The sequence below is a fragment of the Telmatherina bonti genome (genome assembly GCF_933228915.1).
Source record: "Telmatherina bonti genome assembly, chromosome: 22".
NCBI classification, from domain to species: Eukaryota; Metazoa; Chordata; class Actinopteri; order Atheriniformes; family Telmatherinidae; genus Telmatherina; species Telmatherina bonti.
The window spans coordinates 13,077,627-13,102,982 of NC_136631.1; the positions used below are offsets into that span (position 1 = coordinate 13,077,627).

Below are 25,356 nucleotides of genomic sequence, written 5' to 3' on the forward strand. Positions count from 1 at the left end.
CCCTCTCCGTAGGCTGTCAGATCAGCCTGTGGGCAAAACGAGTGGATTGAGACTCTTCCGCATTAAGCCCCGCCTCCCGCCAGATATAAGTTGCCACTGATTGGTCAGCTGCCACTGCACTACATCGGGAGCGCGCACTGCAACTGCTTTCGCGTTATTGTAACATCTCATAAACAGAAAGATTAGGCTAATATAAACTCAATAAAAAATTTAAAAAAAATACAATGTCAACACATAGCATACAGCCCTACATGTTGGAACCTGAATCAGACCCTGAAAACGAAGTGGAAAACAGCAACCCACAGCAACGAATGCAGCAGGATGTCTCTCTTTGGTAAACTCACCAGCCATCGTTGGAAATAACTTTATCCCACATTTTCCACCTGCCTGATGTATTTGTACATGCCCTTGTTAACCAGTAGAAGGTAACCAATCACCGAACCTTATCCCCCGGGACGTCACAAGGATTTCAAAGTAGAAAATACTCTCTAAAACGACGCGTTTTTCGTCGCCATGGAAACCGAACGGAGAGAGTGCTGGAGCTCAAACATGCGTTTAGGTGATAAAAAACAGTGCCGTTCACATGTCTGATGAGGATTCAACACTGTAACACTGTAGAAAGCTCAGAAAACTCAAAATACCATAATAGCACCCCTTTAAATAAAACCATGCCATCTCTCTACTGCAACGCCATCATTCAGACTGACCGGAAGGAAAGCTCCGCCTTTCCCCCTTTCTTTTCCGCCGCGTTTGCCGCTCGCTCCAGACAAGTGGCAAATACGGCAGGAGCGTCACGACCATTTTGGGCGTCGGACACAAGAGTGGCAGTTTAGTGACCAGCGTCAAGCGTTCACCGTTTTGAGCGTCAAAAATGCTCAAAACACGTTTGGTCTGAACACACCGTGAGAAGCTTGTAAAAGAGTGTGTACCATGGTTTAAGCATCAGTAAATAGTTCCTCTGCATACCCACCAGAAAGCACCACCTCAATGAGGTCCCCTTCATGGATATCGTCTACTGACGTCAGCCTCTGCAGGATGTTCTCATCATTTAGGTTGTGCCGAAACAGCAGGATCTTGTCGTACATGCCAAAGAAGCCACACTCTGGAAACTGAAAGGAAGTGAAGAAACAATGAGTGAAAAGGCTTGTAAAATGTTACACCTGATATTAATGGCAAGGATATTATACGTTCATATGTCCCAACAGAAATTCCTGACCTTTACTTACAACACTGTGGTGTGTGGACATTTAACACAGGAAGTAAAACAAGATACAGACCACTCTTGTTAAGCTGATTCTGATTTACAACCTGTTCTATAGTAAAAACGGTAGCTAAACTGCACATCCACATATTACATCATTTCCAGTGGCTTATGTTGCCACTGGTAAGGCAACTGGAGTAGCCTGAACCCAATGACTCAGGAAATGAGCCACTGCTCAGGCCTCTTTTCCTCATTTTAGTGGAATCTAACATAAGGTAGGAGGAAATACAACTTCAAATGCCCCTCAGTGAAGAGTGAGCCCCATTTTCTTTGCAATCAAAAAGTGCTCACATTTATCTCAATTAAAAGCCTATGTGCGCTGCTTTTTTTTTTCTTTATGGAGCAAGTCTTTAAGCTTTGTGAAGTCTAACTTTTATCTTACACAAAGACAAGTCTGTGTGTTACAACGCCATGTGGCCAGCAGACACTGCCACTGTTCAGGCCCTGGTAGCAGCTAACTTCAACAATCTGGTCAATAACCAGTGTAAAGTCAAATAATATAAAGGAAAAGCCAGTGATGAGGGTGGGAGAAAGACACTGGGAGAAGCAGGAGGTAAACAATCTGAGAGGAGATGAGATTCAGCGCACAGGAAGTGTAGCTCCAATCAAAACTAAGTCACTTCCTGCACAGAGGGCAGTATGTAACCTCTCAGAGGTTTCATATTCATCACAAGAGGATATTAATTAAACAATGTGATCAAATACATATTTTCATTGAGCACATGCAAATGGACAAGCTTGCACACTGATGTGGTTTAGTGATTCTGCAGTTGGAATGTATGTTTGGCACCAATCTCCTCTATTCATTCATATTTTTCAAACCTCAAAGGAAAATTGTGCTTGCACAATGTCTCCTTCAGAGAACAACATGTTTACACACCTGATAGCACGGAAAAAGTCTATCAACACGGGATAGATGTTCAAAGCTGACCTGCACAGTTTGTATCAAAATGATAAACTACATTTTTACACTATGACATGAGCCTAGTCTTGATGCCAGACAGCCTGGTATAGCAGGATCCACCACCTGTTTCCCCTTGAACCAGGGTCATGCACAATGGGCCCACCAGAACAATACCACTATGGCCTGGGAGCACCATGGGCTGGTGTGGTGTCTGGGCATAGGACACATAAGACACCTGGAGGCCCATAAGTGCCAAGAAACAGAAACACCACAACACATTGATAGCTTAGGAAACATGTACACATCTGCAGAGTTATGGTAACAAATTCACAAAGATAAAACACCAAACAATAAAGATATTATTTATAAAATTTACAAAGCTTTTTCTTTAATCGTCTCCCACGAGAAAGTAGAAAATTCCATCATCACATTATAAACATTACTTCTTATATGGCAAAGAGAACTGATGAAGTGCAATGGGTTCAAGCCAAGGAAAACAACATGGCATGTTAATGCAATTGCTTGTCAGAATCTTTGGTTCAGATAAAATGCTTGTACAATACAGAGCTTGACAAGTGTTTAAGAAAAAAAAGTGCTGCTTAAAACAGCTGAAACAAGTAATGCAGTTAAAACACTTTTAAATAAATAAAAATAAATAAATAAATCAGGCCCTGGGCAAACTCTTAATAAGTTAACACACAAAACTTATCATTACTTACTCATTATTGGAAATGATTAGAAGAACAAAAAGTAAAATACACCAGCTTGACTTCTATCCTCAAGTGTTGTCTACAGCAGAGGACAAGGGTACAGCTTTTACCAGACAAATAGGTTAAGATCACTGTGACCTGACCATGACTATCTCAGCTAATGACAATTATATGATTGTTGTTAGTAATAGTGAGAGGCCCTTCAACAAAGAGCACAAAGTGTTGACCTGTCCTTCAAACTCTTCAAACCTCAGTCAGACTATGTATCTGCAAGATAACCTGCCCGCAACTCACTGGACCATTGATATCCCAGTGCCAGATCCCATTACACAAGACTGTTGCAACTGGGAAAATTTTAGATTCCAATCAAATGTACCCAACTCTGACAAACAATTTCATCATCACTTTCCGTTAGCTTTATGAATATTTTAGTTTGACTGATAATGGTTTTGATTCTTCAAAAACACTTAGAGGATTTAAACTGAACTGAAACTATAACAAGCATGTGAAGTTTACAAGTACACTGAAACACTACAGGAAGGCATGAGCTGCTGTGTCGTAGAATCTTTTCAATTCGTCCTTTTTTCTGACACATTAACGTCCTATCACGCTTTGCTGTGATTAATGCATGTGGCATATGACATCACCACTGTAGAGGGGTGTGGGGTGGATGGCATCCTTCCTGAGCTGACTACAAATGTTATGGTCAGGCTTTCCTCCTCTTAAGTTGACAAAAACTGAAGTTAATGCATATCTCTATTCAGTTCAGATAATCTCATCTTGGCTCCTAGTTTAGCTCTTTCCACAGTACAGAAAATGTGCAAGTCCAGAGCAGGAGCATCTGCAGCCAAGAGAATGGCTACAAGGGAAGAGGACATAATGTTTTTCCATGCTCTGTTAAAGCAAGAGGAAGGCAGACATGGGAGAACAATAGACATGTAGGGGTTTAGCACACAATTTTAAGAGTTTGCTGTTCAAAGTGATAACTAATGACTAACCTGTGGGGGCATGCATGTATAGAGCAGATTCCAAAACACATTTCTCTTCCTGGAATGTGAAAATGAACCTATACCTATTCTATCATCCCCACATGCTGCTGAATACATCTCTCAAGCCCATAGTGATAAGCATGCCTTTTGTCATCTTTAAGTGAAAATCCATTCAGTCAAGCAGCCGCGACCACACACACACACACACACACACCAAAGACCAGGGTACTGACAAGCTGTGTGTGAGGTCTACAAGTCAGGCTGGAAAGACGAGTGGAAAGAAGCTTTGCAGTAGTAAGCTTTTGTTATATGAACTAATCTGCCATTGATATGCTAAATCCTGTTAAAGGAAAAAAAGAGTGAGGGGCAGGAGAGACAGCAAGGCCAACGAGGGGGGTGGAAAACATTTAAAATATGATGCGATTTTTACAGGAAGACAAAAAGTCTTGAGATAGCTTATTTAGGGATAGTAATTTGAACCACTCTGCTAGCTCTCTCAGCTGCATCATATGGTGCAAGATAGTAAATAAGAAAAATATTATGATAGCAAAACTATGTACATTTTATCTTACATTATATTTTAAGTGGAAAGGAAGCTGTACCTCGTGTTTAATATTCTGTTGTTGCTATATAAAAAGCTGATATTTAGAGGCATTCAGTCACTTAACAACAAAATTTCTTGTGGAAACAGAATTGCTTTTGATTGTGTGGTTGGAAATGTGTTTTTTCTCCATGTGTGGCGTGAAGCTGAGGTGAAAGGCAAAAGGAAACAGCATTAAAAGCTGCGTACAGACTGACAGATGGCCAGATAACGGCAGTAAGGAAAGTATGCTGCTTGACCTTAGGCTGCTTCTTCACACCTTTGTCAGTCTGGAAGTGGGCCACGCAGATGCGGAGGACAGATATGGTTGAATGTACTATTTGAAATTCTTATGTGTGAATCAAAAGTGGAATAAATTGGTTGGCAACCACAGAAAAAATGATCAACTCAAAATATATCAACACCTCATGATTCTACCTCCCAGTTTGCCTTTCAGTTATCATTTCTCATTTAGTGTATCCAACAATTGATTTGGTCAAGAATACTCTTTTAAGCAGAAGTATATATAATGCCAATTTTACAACATGGGTAAGAAAAATGGAGGCTTTTTACATTTTACCTCTGGCATCACTGTCATGTGGCTTGCTCATGGAATTCTCCCTACATTACGCCTTTCTTCCTTCTGACACTGTAAATACCTAATCTAACACAGCCAGACATCCATTGTATAAAGGTTAGGTTGCACAACAGTGAAGTTAGAGAAAGCACTGGGCTGTCATTATGCAAAGTAATACAAACATCCTTCAAGGCTTTTTCCAAAGCAAAAGCCGACCAAATGTCTGCCCAAAACTTTCAACCACCCAGAGGGGTTTTTTCATCATTATTTATTTTTTTTAAGCATTACTTCCTCATCTTACCAGATGTTTTTTTTCTGTAAAATCACAACTGTTGTCATTACAATCTAAGACAGGAGAATTAGGCAGTTTACAGCAGATTTGACACTAGAATAGACCTGCAGAAACAAATCACAAAGCACTAGTGTAGATGGAGAACTTTGACACACATTTATATTTGATACATATTCAAATTTGCAGTCCTGCAGTTAAAATGAAACTGTGAGATGAGCAAGATAAACTATCCTCCTATTTCATAGGTACCATCAAGCATATCAGTTCTCAAATGTAAATTTGTAGAAATGAGATGGATATTCTTCCACTGTACTGTTGATGCTGAACAGTATTGCAACACTAGAGGGTAAAATATTATCCAACTTCCCATAAAAACCCAAATATTTTCATCCAGGTACAGGGTTCTTGTGAAACATTTAACCAGAGTCAGGAGGCAGAAGGCCCTTGTTTTGTTTATTTAGCTTGAGGTGGCAAGATAAAGGCTGTCACAGGATCAGTGTGTGATAGAAGGTGCTTTATCCACCAGATAAATAACTCTATTGACTAATACCTACAATTATTTCATGGTGCTTAAAGAGCACATAGCCCCAGTAACACACTATCAAAGGCAACAAGATGTTTTGTTTTGTTTTTAGAATATTAGTCACCAGAAGGGTATAGCTACAAAAATGATGTACAAAACATCCCACATCTCCATCTCAAAAAGGGGGAAAAAAATTAAGCAACCTATACAATACACTCAAAATCATGAACAAGCTGACAAATGTCATATGTTGCTTTGTTTTTTTAATATCTCAAAAAGAAGAGCTTTAGTTAAGTTTGCATGAGTATTCAATAAGTGTTTAAAAATTGCAATAGTCCATGAGTTTTGAAGCTTTGCAGATATAATAGACAACATGTGCTGCATCTCGACGTCCCACAGTCATTCTTGAAACCATGACTCCGACTCAGCTGTAGTGAGGGTTTCATCAAAGTAAAAACAGTTTGTTTTGAGGCTTTTTTTATGTCAAAACAATGGGGAAACCATTGTTTGACTTTGAGGTGCATTTTAACGCCCTACAACAGAGGAAAATACGCTTCACTACTTCAACTCGTCAAACAACTGCAGTGGAAAATCCAATTATGAGTGCATGTGAACCTTGAGGGAAAGCTATACAAATTCTTTGTCCAAGTCACATCAAACACAGTTTGGAAAACTGAGTTAATTTATTAAAGTAAACAGTGGAACTGTAGTCATTTACATTACATATTATTATTATAACACCAAGCCAAAGTTTTACACGCAGCATGGTACAAGAAACACATGCACAGCAAATTATACGATTACAGAATGACAACAAAAGCAGCCAAATAATTAATTTGTCATTTAGAATGATGCATCAAAAGAGTGCACATTGGAAAAACTCTGGTTTTCCGTCATCTTGTGCAACAGTAAGTGTTTTTTCTTTCCCTTTCATGAACAGTTTCCTTATAATTTGGTTAGATGACTTCTAAATAATTCCCTTTGATGGTGCAAATGCACTCAAAATCCTCCAGTATGAAGCAAATTCAGTATAGAAGTACACTTGGTTTAGTTTTCAGATAAAATTATACAATTAAATTTCAAAAACAGACCAGAGAATAGATGATCTGCAGATGAACAGCACACATGCACAACCTAACAAATCATCACTTTCAGACGATGCATGAATATATGTAAGATTTATCTCCTTATAAGCTAATGTAGAACTTAGTCCAGTCCACAGCTCATGAATGAATCAAAGATCTGCACAGTACGTGCATTCCTTCAACTCTTCAGTCAGTGCATCAAAAGAAAGGCCAAGTTGCATGCTTCATTTCAATGGTACATTATATAAAACTGTTTGCTGCTCTGTTTGTATGCTCAGGCCAAGAAAAACATCTTACAGCTGGAGGCATAAAAGTAGAGGATGGTATGTGTAGCTGCCTGACAAAGCACTATCCACACACTCATATGGTTTACATTCAAGAAAGCATCTTTGTACACTTTCAGGATCATGCAAACTAATCCTGAGCCTCTCCACTGCACGTTTCATGAGGTGTGTTCCTCTAGAAGTCAATGCAGCTTCTTTTCCCCAGCAAAAGGAAGACTTCGCCGCCGACTAATAAAATGAAACCATCTCATGCAGCAGAGAGGAAACTCATGCGGTAGCTTAATGGCAAGAGGAGCAGTAACTTTGCAGGCTGACTAACTTGTTTTCTTCCAATGTATTGGAGAATGGCTCACACTTCATTCATAGGTTTTACCGTATGACGCTGTGCTGTCATGGAACATGACACCTTGCTCATCAACCCAGCACATTCACTGAATGACACATATTGCTTCTCAACCTTGAAGGTCTCAGCCAAGCATGAAATAACAGCTTTTCTTTAAACTTTTCTGGTGTTAATCTCAATGTGTGTGACACCATATCCATGCACTTTCAATATAATCATACACACCTTACAAGCAGGCAATCTAAACAACCACGCAGATGTAAGTAATTGATTGGCTCCTAATGACAATGGTCAATATGCTGACAAAACAACATTTCTGTGGTCTGGTTTTGGCATAACACACAAGGATGAGAAACTCCAGTTTGAAAATCTACAAAGCATTCATACACATTTAATTCACAGCTGGCTTCCTTCTTCTTGCAAGCTGAGGATTGTGAATGCATGTGATTGCAGTTTATGGAAATCTATATTTCTGGAGTGCACCGGGTGGAATCACAGCTCTAACCATTTCCACTTAGATTAGGTCCAGACTCTTTTCCAGACCACAGAATCGTAACAGAATATACACCTGTCATCATTGACCCCTTTCAGTTAGTATGAAACTCCATGAGAGCTATACTGCTTACCAAATTTACATCAACCACAATAGCGGAGCGTTTCCAGCCAAAACTTCTCCTGGTTTTACAAAATGTTCCTGTAAAGCACTCCAAAGAAAATCCCACAATTATTTCACCAGGCCTTTGATTGTTTGAGTCTTGAGAAACAATACTCCTCTGTAGTAATTTGGCCTAAAGTACAAAAGCCCTTAAGTGAAGTGGAGATAATAGTGGTGAGGTCACTGTTTGGTCATGAGTCCCTGCATTGCCAAAGCAACCACCTAACAGTCAAATCTTTTACATACATGATAGAACCTGCCCTATATTTTTAGTTACAATTTCTTTTGCATGCAAGGTTGTTTTCATTCATTTGTGCACATGTGTATGTGTGTGCATATGTACATGGATTTTGCAGGCTTTTACAGTGTCCAGGCAGAGAAGAGGAAGGCTGAGTCACAGGATCTAAGGCCTCGCAGGAAGACAGCAGTGTGATCTAAGACATGCCTGGCCAGGCCCCCGCACAGTACTGATGAGTTATAACCCCATTGCAATCCTACGCCAGCACCTCTGCCTCAAAGATATACTGCAGCACACACTTCATCTCCCAACTTTGGCCTGGAGAATCAGGGGGGACGCCCGCCAGATTCACCACCACAGGGGGCAAATAAACAGGTGAAACCAGTGGGAATTTGTATGAGATTGATGGTAGCTGCCCTTCCTCTTCTTCTGTAAAGATGGAGGTCAGAGGGTGTGTGGTAACAGCAGGATGTAGGAACAGGCTGCTGTTGCTTAACTAAAACAATAATAATTGCTGTTGAGTCTGTCATGGAAAGTGAAGAACAAGCAGTTTGAAGTCTAAAAGAAAAGACCAACTTTTACAGATGTTTCTTTGTCCTATTAGAAATTCAACAGAAATATAATGGCATAATTGCAAAAGAACTAAAATTAAACTAAATAAGGAGCCATGCTGACTTCCAACACCCCAAGTTATCACCTCCTTAAAAACAGACCCCAACAGGCAATTTCTCTGAACGTTTATACAAACAGACAAGAATAATAGCAAGTGCAGAGAAAAGTCGTTCAGCAGGCTTGAACAGGCTGTCCTGCTCTGCCGACCACAACAGATTGGAGAGCAGGAGCAGAGGGAGTATGGAAACAGGGAGCGGCTCTGAGGGGAACTAACCAGTGAGTAAGGCTGAAGAATGAGACGCAGTGACATATAGAGTCATGCTGAGTGGCTATGGCTAATCACTCCTCCAGGGTTTAAAAGTGCTCAAACACGCCAATCAACCAAAAGTGGAATTGAAAATAGACTTCTTTACTTTCAACTGCTTATTGAACAAACATTACAGTAATGCAGCCATTTGGAAGGCTTTTTCTTTTTTTTTTTTGTAGCACAGAGGGTTTCTTGTTGTAGCAACATGTAATTTCACTTCCTCTACCACCTTCCTATCTGTGTAACAGATCACTCTCTACACTGAAACAGGAAAGGCAACCATTGCTGTGAAAACAACACAGAATAAGACATTCTATACCCCTTTTCATGCTGCAGGGATCAATAATGCCATGCAGATACAACTGAGCGGCCATAACATGCCACACAGTCTGAATGATGGGCGCTGGGGAGAATAAAGTGTTGGCATGTTGGCAGAACTGCTAGAATAAAGCTTTTGAAACGAATCTACTGCAGCAAAAGGTGAAAAAAGTAACTTTAGATATGAACTAAGTTAAATATGCTCATGTTATTATATCGAAAAGGGTATTGTTGTTGTCATTAATTTGAGTTTGACTGCTTCTCTTCAGCATTTGTCATGCTTGACGTCTTTTAAGTGTGCTGAGGTTGTCAGCAAGTGCAAGTTATCTGGAATACAGCCAGAGAAGAAAAAAAAGCACAGTTAATGAGTAAATTAATAAGGAAAAGAGATATCCTCTTTCAGTGAACCGTGTTGTGCCACAGTTACAAATTTATGAACGGAAACACGTGGCGTTGCTCAGGAAGCACTTTTAAATCACTACACGTGGTTGGCTTCACAAGGACAAAGTCACTAGGATTCCTGAGTATTAAATGGTTCTACGTTGCTGCAGAGCTGCCTGCCACTTCAATATAATCACAACCAAAGCCATTTCAGCCAGCTTTAGCACAGATTGGAGTGGTGCGAGATTATCTTCCACCCCTGGTTGAAGCTAAGTGCGCTGAAGGACATTAGGGCAACCTGTGAGCTCAGAAAACCCTAATCGAAGCCACACTTGGTGGCAGGAGCAGCCTCCTTCTGATGGTTTTGGCAAAAAACACTTCTGTCATGCATCACCCACAACCCCCTTGGTGCCTCATGCAAAGTCTGCCAGGAGGGCTGTCCCAGCCCCCTTTCCCTGGAGAGGACCACGCTTCTCTACTCTGTCATTCTCTGACTCTTGTGGCCAGGCCTTGTGTTCTGCCTTGCCACTTTACATTTAAAGGAGAGCAAGGCGGCAAAAATGTGCACTGCAGATGGTAGAAATTACTTAGCTCACTTAACTTTTTTTTTTCTTTTTCTTCTCCCTCTCTCTCTCCCTTTTCCACAAATTACTCCAAGACTGGGCAAATTGATAGATTCCTTGTGCAGGAAGGCTTTGAGTTGTGCATGTGCATCAATCTCCATTGTGATATAAATTCAGTTGACTCCATGGCTTTGGAATAGACCATTACGCCTGCAATAAACACTGAAAACCATCTAAGTATGAGAAAAGGGTCATAGCAGTGTCTTTTAGAATCAATACCAGTTGTGAATACTTTGACTCATGGGTGACCTGTTCCTTCATGAGAAGGAGCTGAATGTGCTTTCCAGGAAACTTCTGGCCTCATGTATATCACACATAAGCTTTGGCTGTTTGGGAGTCTTCTGGGGTGAAATATGTCCGCCAGCTCTGAAGGAACATGCACATGTGGGCTTGAAGAGAAAGAGGGAGGAATAGTGATTTATTTCCCGTGCGTTTCGGTTAATGTTGGTCGACGTGAAGTGCAGTCTCTCAATTTTCCATCTGCACCCTTCTCTCAGTTTCTCCTCCTTATAGATCTGTTATTACATCTTCCAACTTTCTACAGTAACTTGTTCCAAGACTAAACAAATACCACTTGAAGATTTTAGTAAGAGTGCTGATAGAGGTATGTTCCGTAATCTTAAATGCTATTAAATCTAAGGCAACAGCTATCAAACATAGCCCAAAGCCAACATGAGAGGATAAAAATGCAAAACCAAAAAAAAAAACTTCTCTAAAGTTGCAGATTGGTTCATTAGGCTGGTCTTGCTTTCTTTGTCAATGTTACTTTGCACCTTGCAAGTAATGTTACTCAGTTTAGAAGCACTTTTTTTTTTAGTCAATTTCTGACTGAAAACGGCCTTTGTCTCCATAATTACAGAGGCAGCTGTACAGCCCTTAACCAGAGACTGGGAGTTAACAGCAATGACAAAACCAGTGGGGGATCCTATGTCTGAGAGGCAGCTACTTTTCACAGCATTTCCAGCTATACTGCAAAACGCAGCAACAAACTAAGAACAAGCACTAAAAAGCATTTGTGAAACTACATTGAAAGTAAATGTTTAAATGTTTTCTAACAATATGGAATAACTTCAAATTTCCTTCCTCCTGCAAGGCATTATAATTCCCATTACAGGGAAACTTTCAACTGATGCCAAGCAACAAATTCTCCATTTATGTCAAACATATCCACTGCCAAAAACTTCTGCAGAAATTTCTATTGTGCTGTTGAAGGATATTAATCACAGCTCCATAAAAACTGACAAGAAACTTTTCTGATTTGTTCTGTCCTACATCAGCAAGTGTTTTACTTAATACATTTAATTTTTCTCACAGTCTGATCCCACCCATATGCAGCAACATCACATCATCCCCCAAAAATGCCTGGGGGAAGAGGAATGTTCTGTAGCTGGCTGGTTGTCCAGGATGACCAGCTGGCTTACTGGGAGCCACTCTCAGAGAGTCGTGAACTTTTGTCCTGCCACTGCTCCCTTGCTGACTGCACGGGAGGACTTGGGCGACACCAAACAGGAAGCGCTCAACAAGTGGAAGCTATGGATGTTTATCTCACGCCATTCATCAAGCCCCAAAATCCAGACAGAGAAGTCAGGACCCGAAAAGTGAAACAAGGCCGTCCTGAGCCGGAGTTGCATGTCGCTGCAGTGGGGGCCATCAATGGGCCATCGTGGATTAGATCTGCCTCCACGACCCACTGGTTCCCTCCTTTCTCCTCCTTTCTCACAGCCTTCAAGGAGCCTGGGGCCTTGTAGCTGATATTTTTGTGCTGAGCAGAGACACCCAAAAAAGTGTTTTTTTTTAGTATTCAGTAGATTGCAGGAGCAGTGGCCACAATAGCTTCTCTGTATGACTGAGACTGAACTCGTCAGGATCAGGTTGCTCTAAACTAAAATTGACCTAAAACACTAAAATTGGTCATTGTGGTCCCAACCGCCACTGTCAAAACCAACTTCAGATCAGTACAGAGAAGAGAGAACACAAGCCAGCCAAGTCATGTGGTTGTGTCTTTAGCAAGGAGAGGAATGAGCTGAACAAAATGTATACAATGCACTGCTCTTATAACAAGCTACACGACTCCCTGAAGGACAACAAGACTGTTTGAAATCTAAAGGGTTAAGGAGTGCTATGAAATGTCAACCAAGTACCATGACCCATTAAAGGCATGAGCGTAGATGTGAAAAGCTGTTCAAATACTCTTACTTTTTATTTCCTGCTTTATATTCATGTGAAGAGCAGATATATTTAATGTGAAGGTGGATTGGACATTTTATTCGAGCCAGGCTTTCATCATGTTTTTGTATGGTACTTTTAAATATGTAAGACTTGAGTTTGACAAACCAGTGAAGCAAACCGTTCCAAGGAGCATTGCAAACGACTAAAACGTAGCATTAATGTTCAAGGAGAATAAAAGAGAAACCCAACTTTTTGTCCTGAAGCTGTGATCACAAGCTTTAAGATGATATCAAAAGAATGCAAGTACAGATGCTCTTTAGTCACAATATGCTACACACTATTTATACCATCCTAAGAGGAAAAAATGTTCACTCAAATAAAGTTGTGTCAATGTTACAGTTACAATATATTAATTTAAGGAATAGACGGAGCACAAGCATCTCAGACTAAAGTAAATGAAACCAAAACCACACATTAATGGTCCAAGGAAAAACTTTTCATTCAAGAAAAATCTAGAAGTTCTGCAACAAAAAGTATAATTCATTTTTTAAATTTGTTGCAAGTACAAAGGAAATAAGCTTTTTATCTTTCTCACTGACCAAATTTAATGCATTTGGAAAACATTGTGGAAAATTCTGAATTTGAGGCCAGCAACAGACACGAAAAAAGTTAAGAGACAAACAAAGACTGAAAGGTTTGTAAAAATGAACTAAATAAAAAGATTCTGGAAAAATCTGCATTGGGTTTAAAAAGTTTAGTCTCACCACACAGGCTGAACACTTTATGCCAAACACACACCACCATGATCAATACAGCCGCATGGGTTCAGGAGTACCTTGTAAAACCATTTTCACTCGACACAATCTATCTATTCATCTCTGAAAGTAACTTGAATCTATTAGAAGGAAGACCATGTGTTCTGTGAAAACACCACAGATAAGAAAAACCATCCAAGCTGTTATCAGATCTAATATTGGGGAATACATGTCCTTGTGTTCACTGGAGTATATTGTCGATGCAGATACCTAAACCGGAACACTGGAAAAACTGTTACCGTCAAGGAGATGTCTTTTTTTCAGCAAGACAATGCCAGACTTTGTTTTTTAAAACTTGAAAACAGTGTGACCTCCCTGTCACAAAGTGTGTGTGCTTGACTGGTCTGCCTTCCTGCAGTCCTAATCTTGCTTTCTTGTTTGGGGTTTGTTACATAGATGCTTGGATTTACCGCAAGCAGGGGATAATAGCTTCATTCTTGTAAAATCTGCTTCTACCTCACTATATCTTTACATCATAGTCATTTTGCAGTTATGTGCCAACCTGACAATTATTGTAACCTGTAGAGCAGGGGTGTCAAACTCCAGTCCTCGAGGGCCGGTATCCGGCAGGTTTTTGTTGTTTCCCTCTTTCAACACAGCTGATTCAAATCAAATGGACCCAGCAGCTTCTTGTCAACCTAATTATGAACTTGTGAGGTGTGTTGGAGCATGGAGACAACAAAAACCTGCAGGATACCGGCCCTCGAGGACTGGAGTTTGACACCTGTGCTGTAGAGGGTTATTAGGATTGTCATTACCCCTTTCTTTGATTATACAAGCAGTTTTACTCATCCAACAACCCTTGGTTAGAGAGATAGTTAGTAGCTGACTGTGTTAAAGGAGAAAGTCTGAACACAAAGGATACAGTTTGAGAGGCTTGAGCTTCAAAGTGCCTGAAAGCAACTAATAAAAAAACTGCTCCAGGACGATGATATGAAGAGTGCGTCTTTGTTTCTGGATATCTCGTCCTGGCACAATAACGCTGACCTCCAGATGCAAGAAGATGAACAAAGACAGATTCTAATGAAATATCAACATACTTGGCATCACCCTTTACAGGCAACTAAAGCCCACTCTGAAAATCCACAACAGCTGACACAGCAGAAAACCTGACAATGAACTGTGCAGATTTAAGTTAGGATAAGAATCTCTGTTTGTTGCATGACTGAGAGATGAGTCACATAGTAAAGCAAGCCAGTTCTCTGAGGAGGAAACAGCACCATGGGGGGAATACACTTGCAACCAGGACTCTATCTCCATGCAGATATTAACAGATGAAATCCAAAGCCTCTTCCTGTCTCACCTTTGCTGACAGACACCTGAAGTTCTGCTGACTGGAAATATCCTGGGACAACTGTCAACGGCCAATCTAGCTCAGGTCAGAGATCCTCAGCTGGAAAAGTTGGCAAATGTGAATGTGCTTTGCAAAAAACTCACCACTGTCATGCACATTTCAGAACAAGGAAAGAAGGCTGGGTTAAACTGAAAGTGCACGATGATACAGTCATATTTTCCATTGATATCAGTGCCATATGGCTGGATTTCATTAAATAGTTGAAACAGTGCACTACATTTGGCAGTGTTTAATCTGAGAAATTCGTAATAAAGTGGCTGAACAGACTGAATATGGCTTATTGTGATCATGTACAAAATATTGCTATTAAATGAATATTCAGATACTTCTTTTTGAAAGAAGTTGTCCATATCCGAATAATTTCCTGCCACATTTTCTCAGACTCATTTTAGAGATAAAACTATACAAAAGGTTATCTAGATTTCATCTTTTCAGATTATCAGCACTGACTCCCCACAGCTGCACAGACACTGAATTTCTCTGGAGTTGTGTTAAAAGCATCATATCCTCCACCCTTTTTTCATGCAACAGATTCTTGCAACTATGCCAATATGTTACAGAATCCATCGAAATATCTGCAGTGATAAGATTTTCTGCTCTGTCAACCAGAACTGCTCATAACTAGCTAGTGAGAATCAGCAGACCTCGTAAAGAACAACAACATTACCCTGCTCCTCTGGAATGTCAACTTAGAAAACATTGGGGGCAAAAGACAGACTCAGTACAGATGGCTAATTCTCTATCCTCTAACAACTGCTGCTCGGTATAAATTAGCTCCTCGTTCCATTTTTCTTTATTTTAATTATCATTAGCTCAAACGTCAATATCGGTCTGGCCAACCTAAATGTTCAGACTCTGGCCGCTGATGAAAGTGCTTTGTTTAATCATGCTCTTCTTTATTCAATCAATGATAATTACAGACACAAATGGAGTAATCATCATTATACACAAGAGGCTAAAAAATGGCAACATGTGGATGCACACATGAGTCATTTCATTATTCCAGCAGGCTTTGCACAGCATTAATCCCACGCGACTGTGAAGTGCAGAAAACAGTCAAGGGCTCAAAGAAGATACCAGCTGAGTATGAATTTAGAACACATGAATATGTTTAGCAAAGTTTAGTGGATAACAAGATGCAATTACTTCTAGATATAAATATCTGTTTAAAATAGCTAAAACGCACTGTTAGTTTAATTTTCAAGTCTGTGTATGTATGTGGCATCTGTAGCTAATGAATACATTTAAGTTGGGTTTGTTTGTTTTTAGACCGAGAAATGGGTTATATTTTAAAAGGCATTGCATGTATGGTTTTGCAGCTTTGCGCTGCTAATTGCATGTGGCCAGTTAAACTTTGAAAAGATAAATAAATAAACGAAAAAAAAACTGTGGCTTCATTTTTGTTCTTATTATAAAATTGCAAACTCACACAGGCATACACAAACCATGATCAAAACAGCCAGCAAACTTAACTGGTACCCCCGATTTGCACTAAAGATTTTCTTATACAAGCAAATATGAAATTGAAAACTGTGTTTAACCATTCAACTTATAGATGTCATTTCCACTGAGGTTGCAGACCAGTGCCATTCAGCAGATTCCCACTGTCATGGAAAATCAAGTGGATCCAACATACACAATAAGCATGAAGCCTGTACTTTATAAGCATGTGCCCACTTGTCTCATGTCAAGTAAAATTACATCACAGTGTAAACTACTGGTATGACAACACTGTCCCATGTAACTGAAGGAGACTCGGTACTGCTATGTGCATGCTTCTGCCCTGTTTGACTCATTTTGAAGCACATGTCACAGATGCCTGCTTTGGAAACCAAAAACTAAACAGATGAATATGGTAGGAAACAGCAAAACACATGCTGGTGCCTCATTATGTTGGTCCTCTACTGCTTTACATAATACTGCTTAAATTCGAGCACAAAATCTCTATAGCAAGTTTGTGGAAAATGTTTTCTTGTCAGAGGAGAGCAGAGAAAGAAATGCTTGAGTGGATTACATAAACAAAGAGGTGTTTGATTACTTTTCTTACCTTCTGATCAACTATGGAGCACACCAGGTCCTTGACAGCCGACAGCGAGAGGTCATTGGCCTCCAGGTTCACCGTCTCTCTGGTCAGTCCGATCTGCAGCAGGAAGGACACCCCATGGAAAGAGCTGCGGGAGTTGGTGGGGCTGGAGGCACTGTGACTGCCGTTGGATAGCCGCGTGTAGATGTGTCCAGGTGGGCTAGGTAACAGGGCAGATGGCGAGGGTGGGTGTTGCGGATGGAGAGAATGGAGGAAGCCTCGAGGTAAGGACGGGGGAGAGGAGGCAGACATTGGGTTTCTTCCAGTTGCAACGTGAGCGGCTGAATAGTGGAAAGTTCAGTAAAGGCTAGCAGAAAAACAACACTGCTTGGTCTTTGTGATGGACTTATCGTAGGTGGAATATTCGATCCTCATCAGCAGGAGTGAGTTCATTGAAGCAGTACTGTCTCTATCTCTAATTAGGATGACGGGGTCCCACCTACCCACCTGAGGTCATACATCATTCCCTGGATGGGCAGGTGATGGAGAGAAAAGTCTTGACAATCCGCAGACTTCTGCAGTTAGAATCACTGCAGCAAACTTCATATCCTGGAGTTTTGTTCCTTCTCTTTACTAAAGTCGGTAATCCATTCGGACCACAGGAAGCCTGCCACCACAAACACACACAGAAAGAAACACACATACACGCATTTTTACCCTTTAAAAAAAAAAGGAATACATGAATGAATTAGCCCCTTTTCTTAAACTAGAAATGAACGAGAGCCACTCCCCCCCCCCCCAAAGTATTCTCCACAAGAACTGTGTCTTTAAAACAGAGATCCTTCCTGAAAATGATCTTTTGTTGTTGCCTTGCACTGTTTTGGTTTTAAGTACTTTCCCGTGCTTAGGTTTAAAACTAACTCATGCTGCCCTTTTGTAAATATGCCGTGCTAAATGACCCACGACATTAAAATCTGTGTATAATGACATTTGATAAATAACCTTTCTATCTAGTTGTTACTACGGCATTACTTTATGCTCGCGCGCAAAACAGTAACCCGGATCATCCGTAAAGGGTGGTGATAAAGAGTATCACTACTACGTTTTACACAAATTCAAACTTTACAAACATCTGGGGCCAAGGCTCATGAACATCTGCACCCCTCCCACTTTCGATTGGCTTGCTGGCAGAACACAACCCGAGTGGAGAATGCCAGCAAAACAAGTTATACAAGCCCCCAATTTTCACATTCTGGGAGCTCTTTGTTGCAACTGAGTCATCTTCGTAAAAAACAAAGTCTGTTTAAAGCCAAACATCGGAATGGACGTTTCTGTAATATTACTTTACCTTTACTTCCAGCGAAAGGCGCTTTTCTTTCCATTGTGAGGGCGCTGAAGATGAAACTTTTCAACTCCATCAACTGAGGGAAGCGGAGCCTTAAGTTTTGTTTTTTTTTTATTCTCCAGCGCTTTTGGAAAACGCGCAAAAAACAACCCACGTTGTCCTAAAAGAAACGCGATAAATGGCCGCTTAAACCAGCCGCTCGTTGAGGAAAACCGTGCTGTACATTTAAATTCTCTTATCTTTTTATTCTAGATTGTAAATTCATGCGCATCTTATTATCCTTCCAGCTGTAACTACTCCCCCCTGCTTTAAGAGAAAGAGTAGCGGTCGCTGCTGGGGTTTGTAGTCTTTTTATGATCTCCGCCTAACTGACATTCCATGTGTGGGGAGGGAATTTGAACTACAGTCCGCGTGCAGCAATGGCGCCCCCTGGGGGGGGGGGCACTTTAATGCGCATGTGCGTTTCTTTTCCGTTATTTCAACTTGGCCATGCTAAGAAAGAAGGGGGGAAAAGTAGAAGAAAAAAACTCCTCATGACCCGGATGGGTTAAATGAGCTATACCTTAGCTTTCAAAGTTTAGTATAGGTATCCTGCAGTTTCGCCTCTTCCTGGCAAATTAACTTAAAAAAGTAATAATAAACTTGCAACAAAAGTAGCTGAAGTTTCATGATGCTGTGATTCGTCAATGGAATATGTTTGTAAAATAAAAGGTACTGAAAGAGATGCAGATGTGTTCTATACAACTGTTTAAAATTCCTAAGTATTATCAAAAAATATATAATCACAAAACACATGACCTGATTTTTTAAGATTTCCATGTTATATAGCTGCCATTTCATTAATCACAAAAATGTAGGAACTTGTCCTTAATTTGTCTTGTCTTGAGATATTGTGTAGTTTATATTATTATGAAAGACAAAATGCTCAGTGTAGATGTAAGTAAAAATAATAGTCAACATTAAAATCTTCAAAGTTTATTAATAAAAAGCCATTTTAAATGCATTAATACTGTGGAAATGTGGGGTCTATTTTCTTCTGCCAAGCCATGAGACCTCCACAGATGTCTCTCACTTTGATAGAGTCCACTTCTGATCCACTCATCTTCTCCAGAACCTGCACCGCCTTCTGAGAGTCGTTTCCCAGTTTACAGATTACATAAACTAAAAGAAATCATAGAAAAACAAGAATGAGAAACAACACCTGCTGAGATTAGTATGTTTTAGTAAAAGAATTTATAAAATCCAGAAACCTGGATAAATAGATCTACATTAGGTATAAACATGCAAAGGTTCAAAGTCTAAAACTTTACAAGGCTAAATTTGGCCCACTAAATAGGTAAACTTCTGAAATAACATTTTGAATGTTAATTTCTCTAACACAGACCAGCTGTTCAGGTTAACTGTACTACTTGTTTTGGACAAGAGGTCACTTAGCAACCCGATTACAACCCGTCTAAAATAAGCCTTCGTACCAGCAGCATCAGACCACACAGCAGAGCATGCATATATGCAATGAGTCTACATCCCGCTTTGTTTTTAACAACACACACAGATCATAAACAGAGTTGTGCCATGTTACCTGATGGCTGGCAGTCATCTGCCATCTGCTGTTTCAACTGGCAGATTCTTTCCTGAAGTAGCCGGAGATGTTCAGTCTTCTTCTCCTCTAAACTGGAGAGAGGAATATCTAGTAGCAATATAAAGAAAATAAGCACACAGAAACCTGGAATATTTTCTCTGGCACACAAAGAGACAGATTTGTGTATTTCAAAAGGATACTGAGAGAAAAAGGCAGGTGACATATGTCCACTTCCACCAGGGGGCGCACATCCAACAAAATATGGGGCTCTGCGCTGTCCACTTTCAATTTATAATCCTAAAATGACATTTAAGACATTAATTAATGCAAACACACTATTAACTTCTATAATATAAAAGCACTTTTAGGGTAAAATATGTAGATTTATATCTTTGGTTAAACTGGGAAACCAAATTAGTCAGAACAAATGTTTAAATGGAACAGACTGGATTTATAATTATGCCCTAACATGAACATTTCCTTCAGTCACAGGAAACAAAACCATTTCTAACTGGAACACTTCGCACAATTTCGGCTGCACCCCAATCAATCATGATCCCCATCTCTTGAGCTTAATGACTCAGCAGGTTTTAAAGCGCCATTGCTGCTGAAATATAAACAGATGCAATCCACTACCGCCGCTCTCTGTGCCAAAGAGAACGGGTTATTCTCTCCCATAGAAAATCTACAGCCACATTTTAAGTCATTTCCCATTTGAGGCTGGGTCAGCACTGAGATGTAATCAGTTTATGAATGCACATAAAAACTAAGAAAATTGTGAGTAATCACACAATAAATGGTACTAAATACAAAAAGTCATGCAACGACTGAGTATTACATCCTACCTCCACTGTGATCCTCTGATCTTTGGACAAGAGGTTAAGTTTGCGGCACTTAAAGGAGATAATTAAAAGCAGACACAAAGTGCAATTGATGAAATCCAGTAGATATAAAATACACTTCATTTCCAAAAGTAACATTCCAGTGGAAACGGGCATGACTCATATTGAGTTATCCCATCAGTTTTTCTTTTTTATGACCAACCTTATCTGTGGCAGCAGACCCACAGAAAGCTTCATAGTCTATGAGATGGGTCACACTGGGGTTTTCTCCACAGACAGCACAGCCAGCTTGTTTGGCCCGCAGCTTGATAGACCTGAATCTGGCATCTTGAGCATCAAATATCACCAGCTGCTGACCACAGGAAGCTGGCACACCCAGTCAAGGGAAAAGTTACTATGTGAAAAAAATTCAGAGAACTGCCAATGTGGCTCCCAGTTGTACATTAACACTCACACATTTAAGACTTTTGATGGGAAAACAGCACAACACTTCCCTTACTGACACATCATGGGCAGGTGTTCGCATGTGTGTGTGTGTGTGTGTGTGTGTGAAAATGCAGCACACAGTGCTGGATAAGGCAAGTCTATTATTTATTGTGAGTGTGACTATGAAAACCAGAACGCAGAAACTCCAACAGCTTAAAAAGACAATTGTGAATAAATAGTTGAATCCAGAGAATACAAACTAAATATTTCTAGTTTTTCTTTGTTTCATCAAACAAAATGTTTAAAAAAAAAATAAAATCCCTTTAGCAATGAATTATCAATGAATCCCAATGACTGGGCAAAAAAACTCAAAGAAACATAATGTAAAAGGAGGGACTGAATCTAACATGGGAGTGAAGAATGGGGAAAAACAAAGGATACAGCCCTGCCCAGAGGCAATTTTGAGAACCTCCAAAGCCTGGAAGCAACCCATGATACCTGGAACTTAAGTAAAAGTGTAATTTTTTAAATAAAAAAGTATTATTTACACAGAAAAAAATATATATAAAGACCTTTGTTAATGTGAGGGGACAATACTCACCCACTCCTAACACCCCTCCATCAGAACAGTTGGTCACAGTCTCTGGAGGTGGAGGAACTGGGTATAAACACCTATAACAGGGGCCTCCACAGTAGTTATACACTGTCAGCTGAACACACAAATAATATTCCACATCTAAATTAAATTAACCAGAATGAAGGAGGGAAAAAAAAAGGTAATTTCAACTTACCTGCCCCTCCATTCGCAAGGCACTTGCTGACACCAGAGGTTTGCCACTGAGCACACAGGCATCATTTACCAAGTAACGAGTGGGGACATTGTCTGAACAATCAGCTACAATGTCATATATAAGATCAGGAGAGTCAAGGCGTCATAACAGATGAGAATAAAATAATATTCACAGCCTGTGTAAAATTGTACTCAAGATTATGTTAAGTAAAACAAATCTTCAGAAATGATTAGACGTATTCATAACATATGTTTAACCAGTGGTAGGTGACGTGAGCAGCGTGTGAGGATACTGCTGAATGAGCTGCAAGGCATTCTCCGGTGAGAGCTGCAGGTGGTAGGGAATGCATTCCACTGTGGAATTTAGCCTGCAAACACACATTTAGAAAAGGTAATTAAAGGTTGTTTATTCACTTATATTAATAGTACATTTCATACAACCTATATTCTCTCAGCTTTCTTAAAACAAATCCAAGCCAAGGAGGGGGTTTAATTAAATCCCAACCCAACCAGACGACTGTAGAAGAGGCCGTATTTCTTCCGGTTTCCTTAACATTTATTGTTTCGTGACATTAAACTGGACAAACAATAGTGCATTTACTGAAAATATATTAAATATAACCAGTAAAGATGGTTTAAATGGGTGACACCATAACAACGCAAAGTACAAGTTTTTGTTCTTTTTTTTACAGAGAAATGGCGCCCTCATCTGGCCACATCTGTACACTACGTTTGCAACCAGTTTGCAGGCCACAGAAGGCCCACTGTGAAGCCAAATCACACCATAAACAGCTGTTTCTAAAATAACATGTTTACTCAATATTTGTAGACGAAGGAGCAATGCATGACCAAATATAACCTGTGGTGAGACTGGAAAGCGCCAACAAAGTAACCAAAGGGCCAAAAAGAGCATAAAAACTCACCAATTATCATGATTACTTAACATTTACTAATAATATAAAAACACTACATTCCCTGTTTTAGTTTTCTTTTGGGCTGCTTTGACACAAATAGACTAATTCAGTTTGCCAAATTCTTTTAAATGTCTTTGTTTTACAAAGATGGAACTGGTATGAAGATGCCACTGGCTTCTGCATACTGTACTGTAGTGTAATGTGCAATTCTGCATGCCGAGTCAATACCTTTTAACTGCGTGGGCAGCAGACAGAGCCTTCGCCTGACCTTTGTTCTCTTCCCCATGAAGCACCTGTCTGTGCAGGTTACTGAGCTCCACTTCATCATAGTCCAAAAGGCCAAGGCGCCCTAGGGAGACACGAAGCTGAACAAGTAAGAGCTTAATATCTCCATAACTTTATTTTAGACATCTGAATCAAGATGTTAATTTTAATCTTCAAATAGACTAAAATTAAGCTTTTGGCAGCTCAGCAATAATTCCAAACTCTGTATATTTAAGGATAACCAAAGTCAAAGATCTGCTAAGTGTTATATATCATTAAGGGATGTATTAGTCAACTAGCTTACTTACCAATGCCAGCTGCAGCCAGATACTGTGCCAGAGGGCAGCCCAGCCCACCACAGCCCACAATCAGCACTGATGTCTTGGATAAGTTTAACTGACCTGCAGACAATCAAAATCCACCCTGTTGTGTTTAGCTATCCCCTAAACCACACCTGACTGGACGCTTACTGCCTTGTTTGTTACTATGCATAAGTACCTTGCACTCCAAGTTCAGACAGAAGTAGCTGTCGGCTGTACCGCATGATGTCCTCATTGCTGAGTGCTGGTTTGGCCAACAAGGGGGTTAGTGGTGTCACTTTGTCTTGCAGCTCCAAAACTGAAGCATGGCTCTGATATCACAGAAGCAGGATATTATGACATATGCATCAGTCCAAAACAATCTACTGATAAATTATGAAGGCATTTGTAAATATTTCTTAGTAGACAGCCATCTGAAACCAATATAATTAGTACAATAATACACTAAGTATTTTTTTTTTTTTTTTAATATTAATTCATTTTAAAATTAATTTTATAGTGGTTGGCTGGTGTGGAGTTTATTTTGTACTAATGATCATTTTAGTTATGAAATCTAACTTTGATTGTTTTCTCAATGAACTGACTGTACAGCACATAAAAATAGTAAAATGATATGATAAAAGTTTAATGAACAGGATTTACTATGGGGTTCCGTTTGTGTAAAAAAAAAAAAAAGTATATGTAATATGTGTACATGTTGTTGGTTTATGTTGTTCCAATGTGTCTTTGGTACATATCTATGGCCATTGCTTGTTCTGTCCAAAACAACTGTAAATTTCATTATTATTATTAATGCATGATGGGACACATTGTGAGAAAAAAAAAAAAAAAGAGTATTCAAGGATAAAATTGGTAGAGTTTTTATAAGTGTGCTACTGTCAGCCTTCTTATTCATATTCCATATGGTAGATGCATGTTTACTGAATGCCAAATTAGTACACATTCATATGTATTTACTGAAGTTTGAAGCTGTATGATTTCTCTCAAATAAAAAAAAATAAATCACTTCTATGGAAGACAGAGTGAAGTTGAATGGCCTAATGCATGACAGTAAAATAGTCTCGGCTGTACTGTAGAATTTTGTATGACAAAGGCACATAATATGTGTTTAATTGACTAAGTAACTAAACAAGTAGTTTGGTGTGAATGCAGTCCCGAGGTTTATTATCAAAGCAGGAGTCGCGTTGGTTGTTCATGTTTAATGACAGAAATGTTTACAAACTGGAACCATGCTACGAGATGCTAACAGTTAAGCCGGGGAAAGAAAAAGAAAAAAAAAATGAACAAAACACATGTCATTATCTATATCAGTTCGTACCTTTTCCAAATGGGCCAATTTATTCTTCAGGGCTGCTATCTCCTTATCTCTGTCCTTGAGTTGTGCCTTCAAACTGCCGACTTCTTCAGCCATACGTGCTTGCAAAGACAAAGAAAACACACCGGCAAAATGCACTGATATGAAATAAATCTAGCAAAATGCTATAAATGAAGAAAAACTCTGGTTTAGCAACAAAGTTTATGTTAAAGAAAGACGACACACGATCAATGCGGCGCAAACTTCCGGGTTCCGGGTTAACCACGTGGTGGATGACGTACAATACGTATCATACCTGCGATTGGTAAGTAAATAAATGTATACATTTTTAATAAACTTATATTGTTTATCCTTACATCCATATAAAACAAGTTTTAGAGCTATCATAATAAGTTTGGTTGATATTTAAAAAAAAGAAAGAACGTTTTTCGTTTTTTTGCAGTCATTCAGTCAAATCCAAGGTAAAACCCAGAACAAGAAGGAATAATACATTTTACAACAATGTATTCCATACAATA

The 25,356-nt window shown here is 39.6% G+C and overlaps 2 protein-coding genes across 2 annotated transcripts in view; both read right to left on the reverse strand.

The window, feature by feature from the left end:
* Positions 1–18,663, reverse strand: part of prkd3 (protein kinase D3) — a 37,745-nt gene extending 19,082 nt beyond the window's left edge. Inside the window, exons 1-3 of the mRNA XM_079262585.1 lie at positions 18,392–18,663; positions 17,068–17,710; positions 971–1,109 (exon numbers count right to left, since the gene is read on the reverse strand). Coding sequence (XP_079118711.1) covers positions 971–1,109; positions 17,068–17,355 — 427 coding nt within the window. The 5' untranslated portion in view covers positions 17,356–17,710; positions 18,392–18,663. The remainder of the gene's footprint in view (positions 1–970; positions 1,110–17,067; positions 17,711–18,391) is intronic.
* Positions 18,664–19,360: 697 nt separating this feature from the next.
* On the reverse strand, positions 19,361–25,049 carry mocs3 (molybdenum cofactor synthesis 3). The gene is made up of 13 exons (XM_079262627.1): positions 24,842–25,049; positions 23,702–23,834; positions 23,512–23,604; positions 23,168–23,288; positions 22,319–22,393; positions 22,027–22,144; positions 21,837–21,945; positions 21,677–21,739; positions 21,012–21,175; positions 20,813–20,860; positions 20,168–20,264; positions 19,968–20,075; positions 19,361–19,549 (listed from the first exon to the last, which is right to left on the reverse strand). Exons 1-13 carry the CDS (start codon positions 24,932–24,934, stop codon positions 19,392–19,394), a joined length of 1,380 nt encoding a protein of 459 aa, XP_079118753.1. The 5' UTR covers positions 24,935–25,049; the 3' UTR covers positions 19,361–19,391.
* Positions 25,050–25,356: the final 307 nt, after the last annotated feature.

What these genes read in the sequence shown, in the direction of transcription:
- mocs3 (XM_079262627.1), bottom strand. Translation starts at nt 24,934, where the DNA reads ATGGCTGAAGAAGTCGGCAGTTTGAAGGCACAACTCAAGGACAGAGAT. An exon ending in AATTGGCCCATTTGGAAAAG is followed by an intron (nt 23,835 to 24,841) that starts GTACGAACTGAT and finishes CTGTGATATCAG; the next exon opens with AGCCATGCTTCAGTTTTGGA. An exon ending in GCCTTGCAGCTCATTCAGCA is followed by an intron (nt 22,145 to 22,318) that starts GTATCCTCACAC and finishes TCCTGATCTTAT; the next exon opens with ATATGACATTGTAGCTGATT.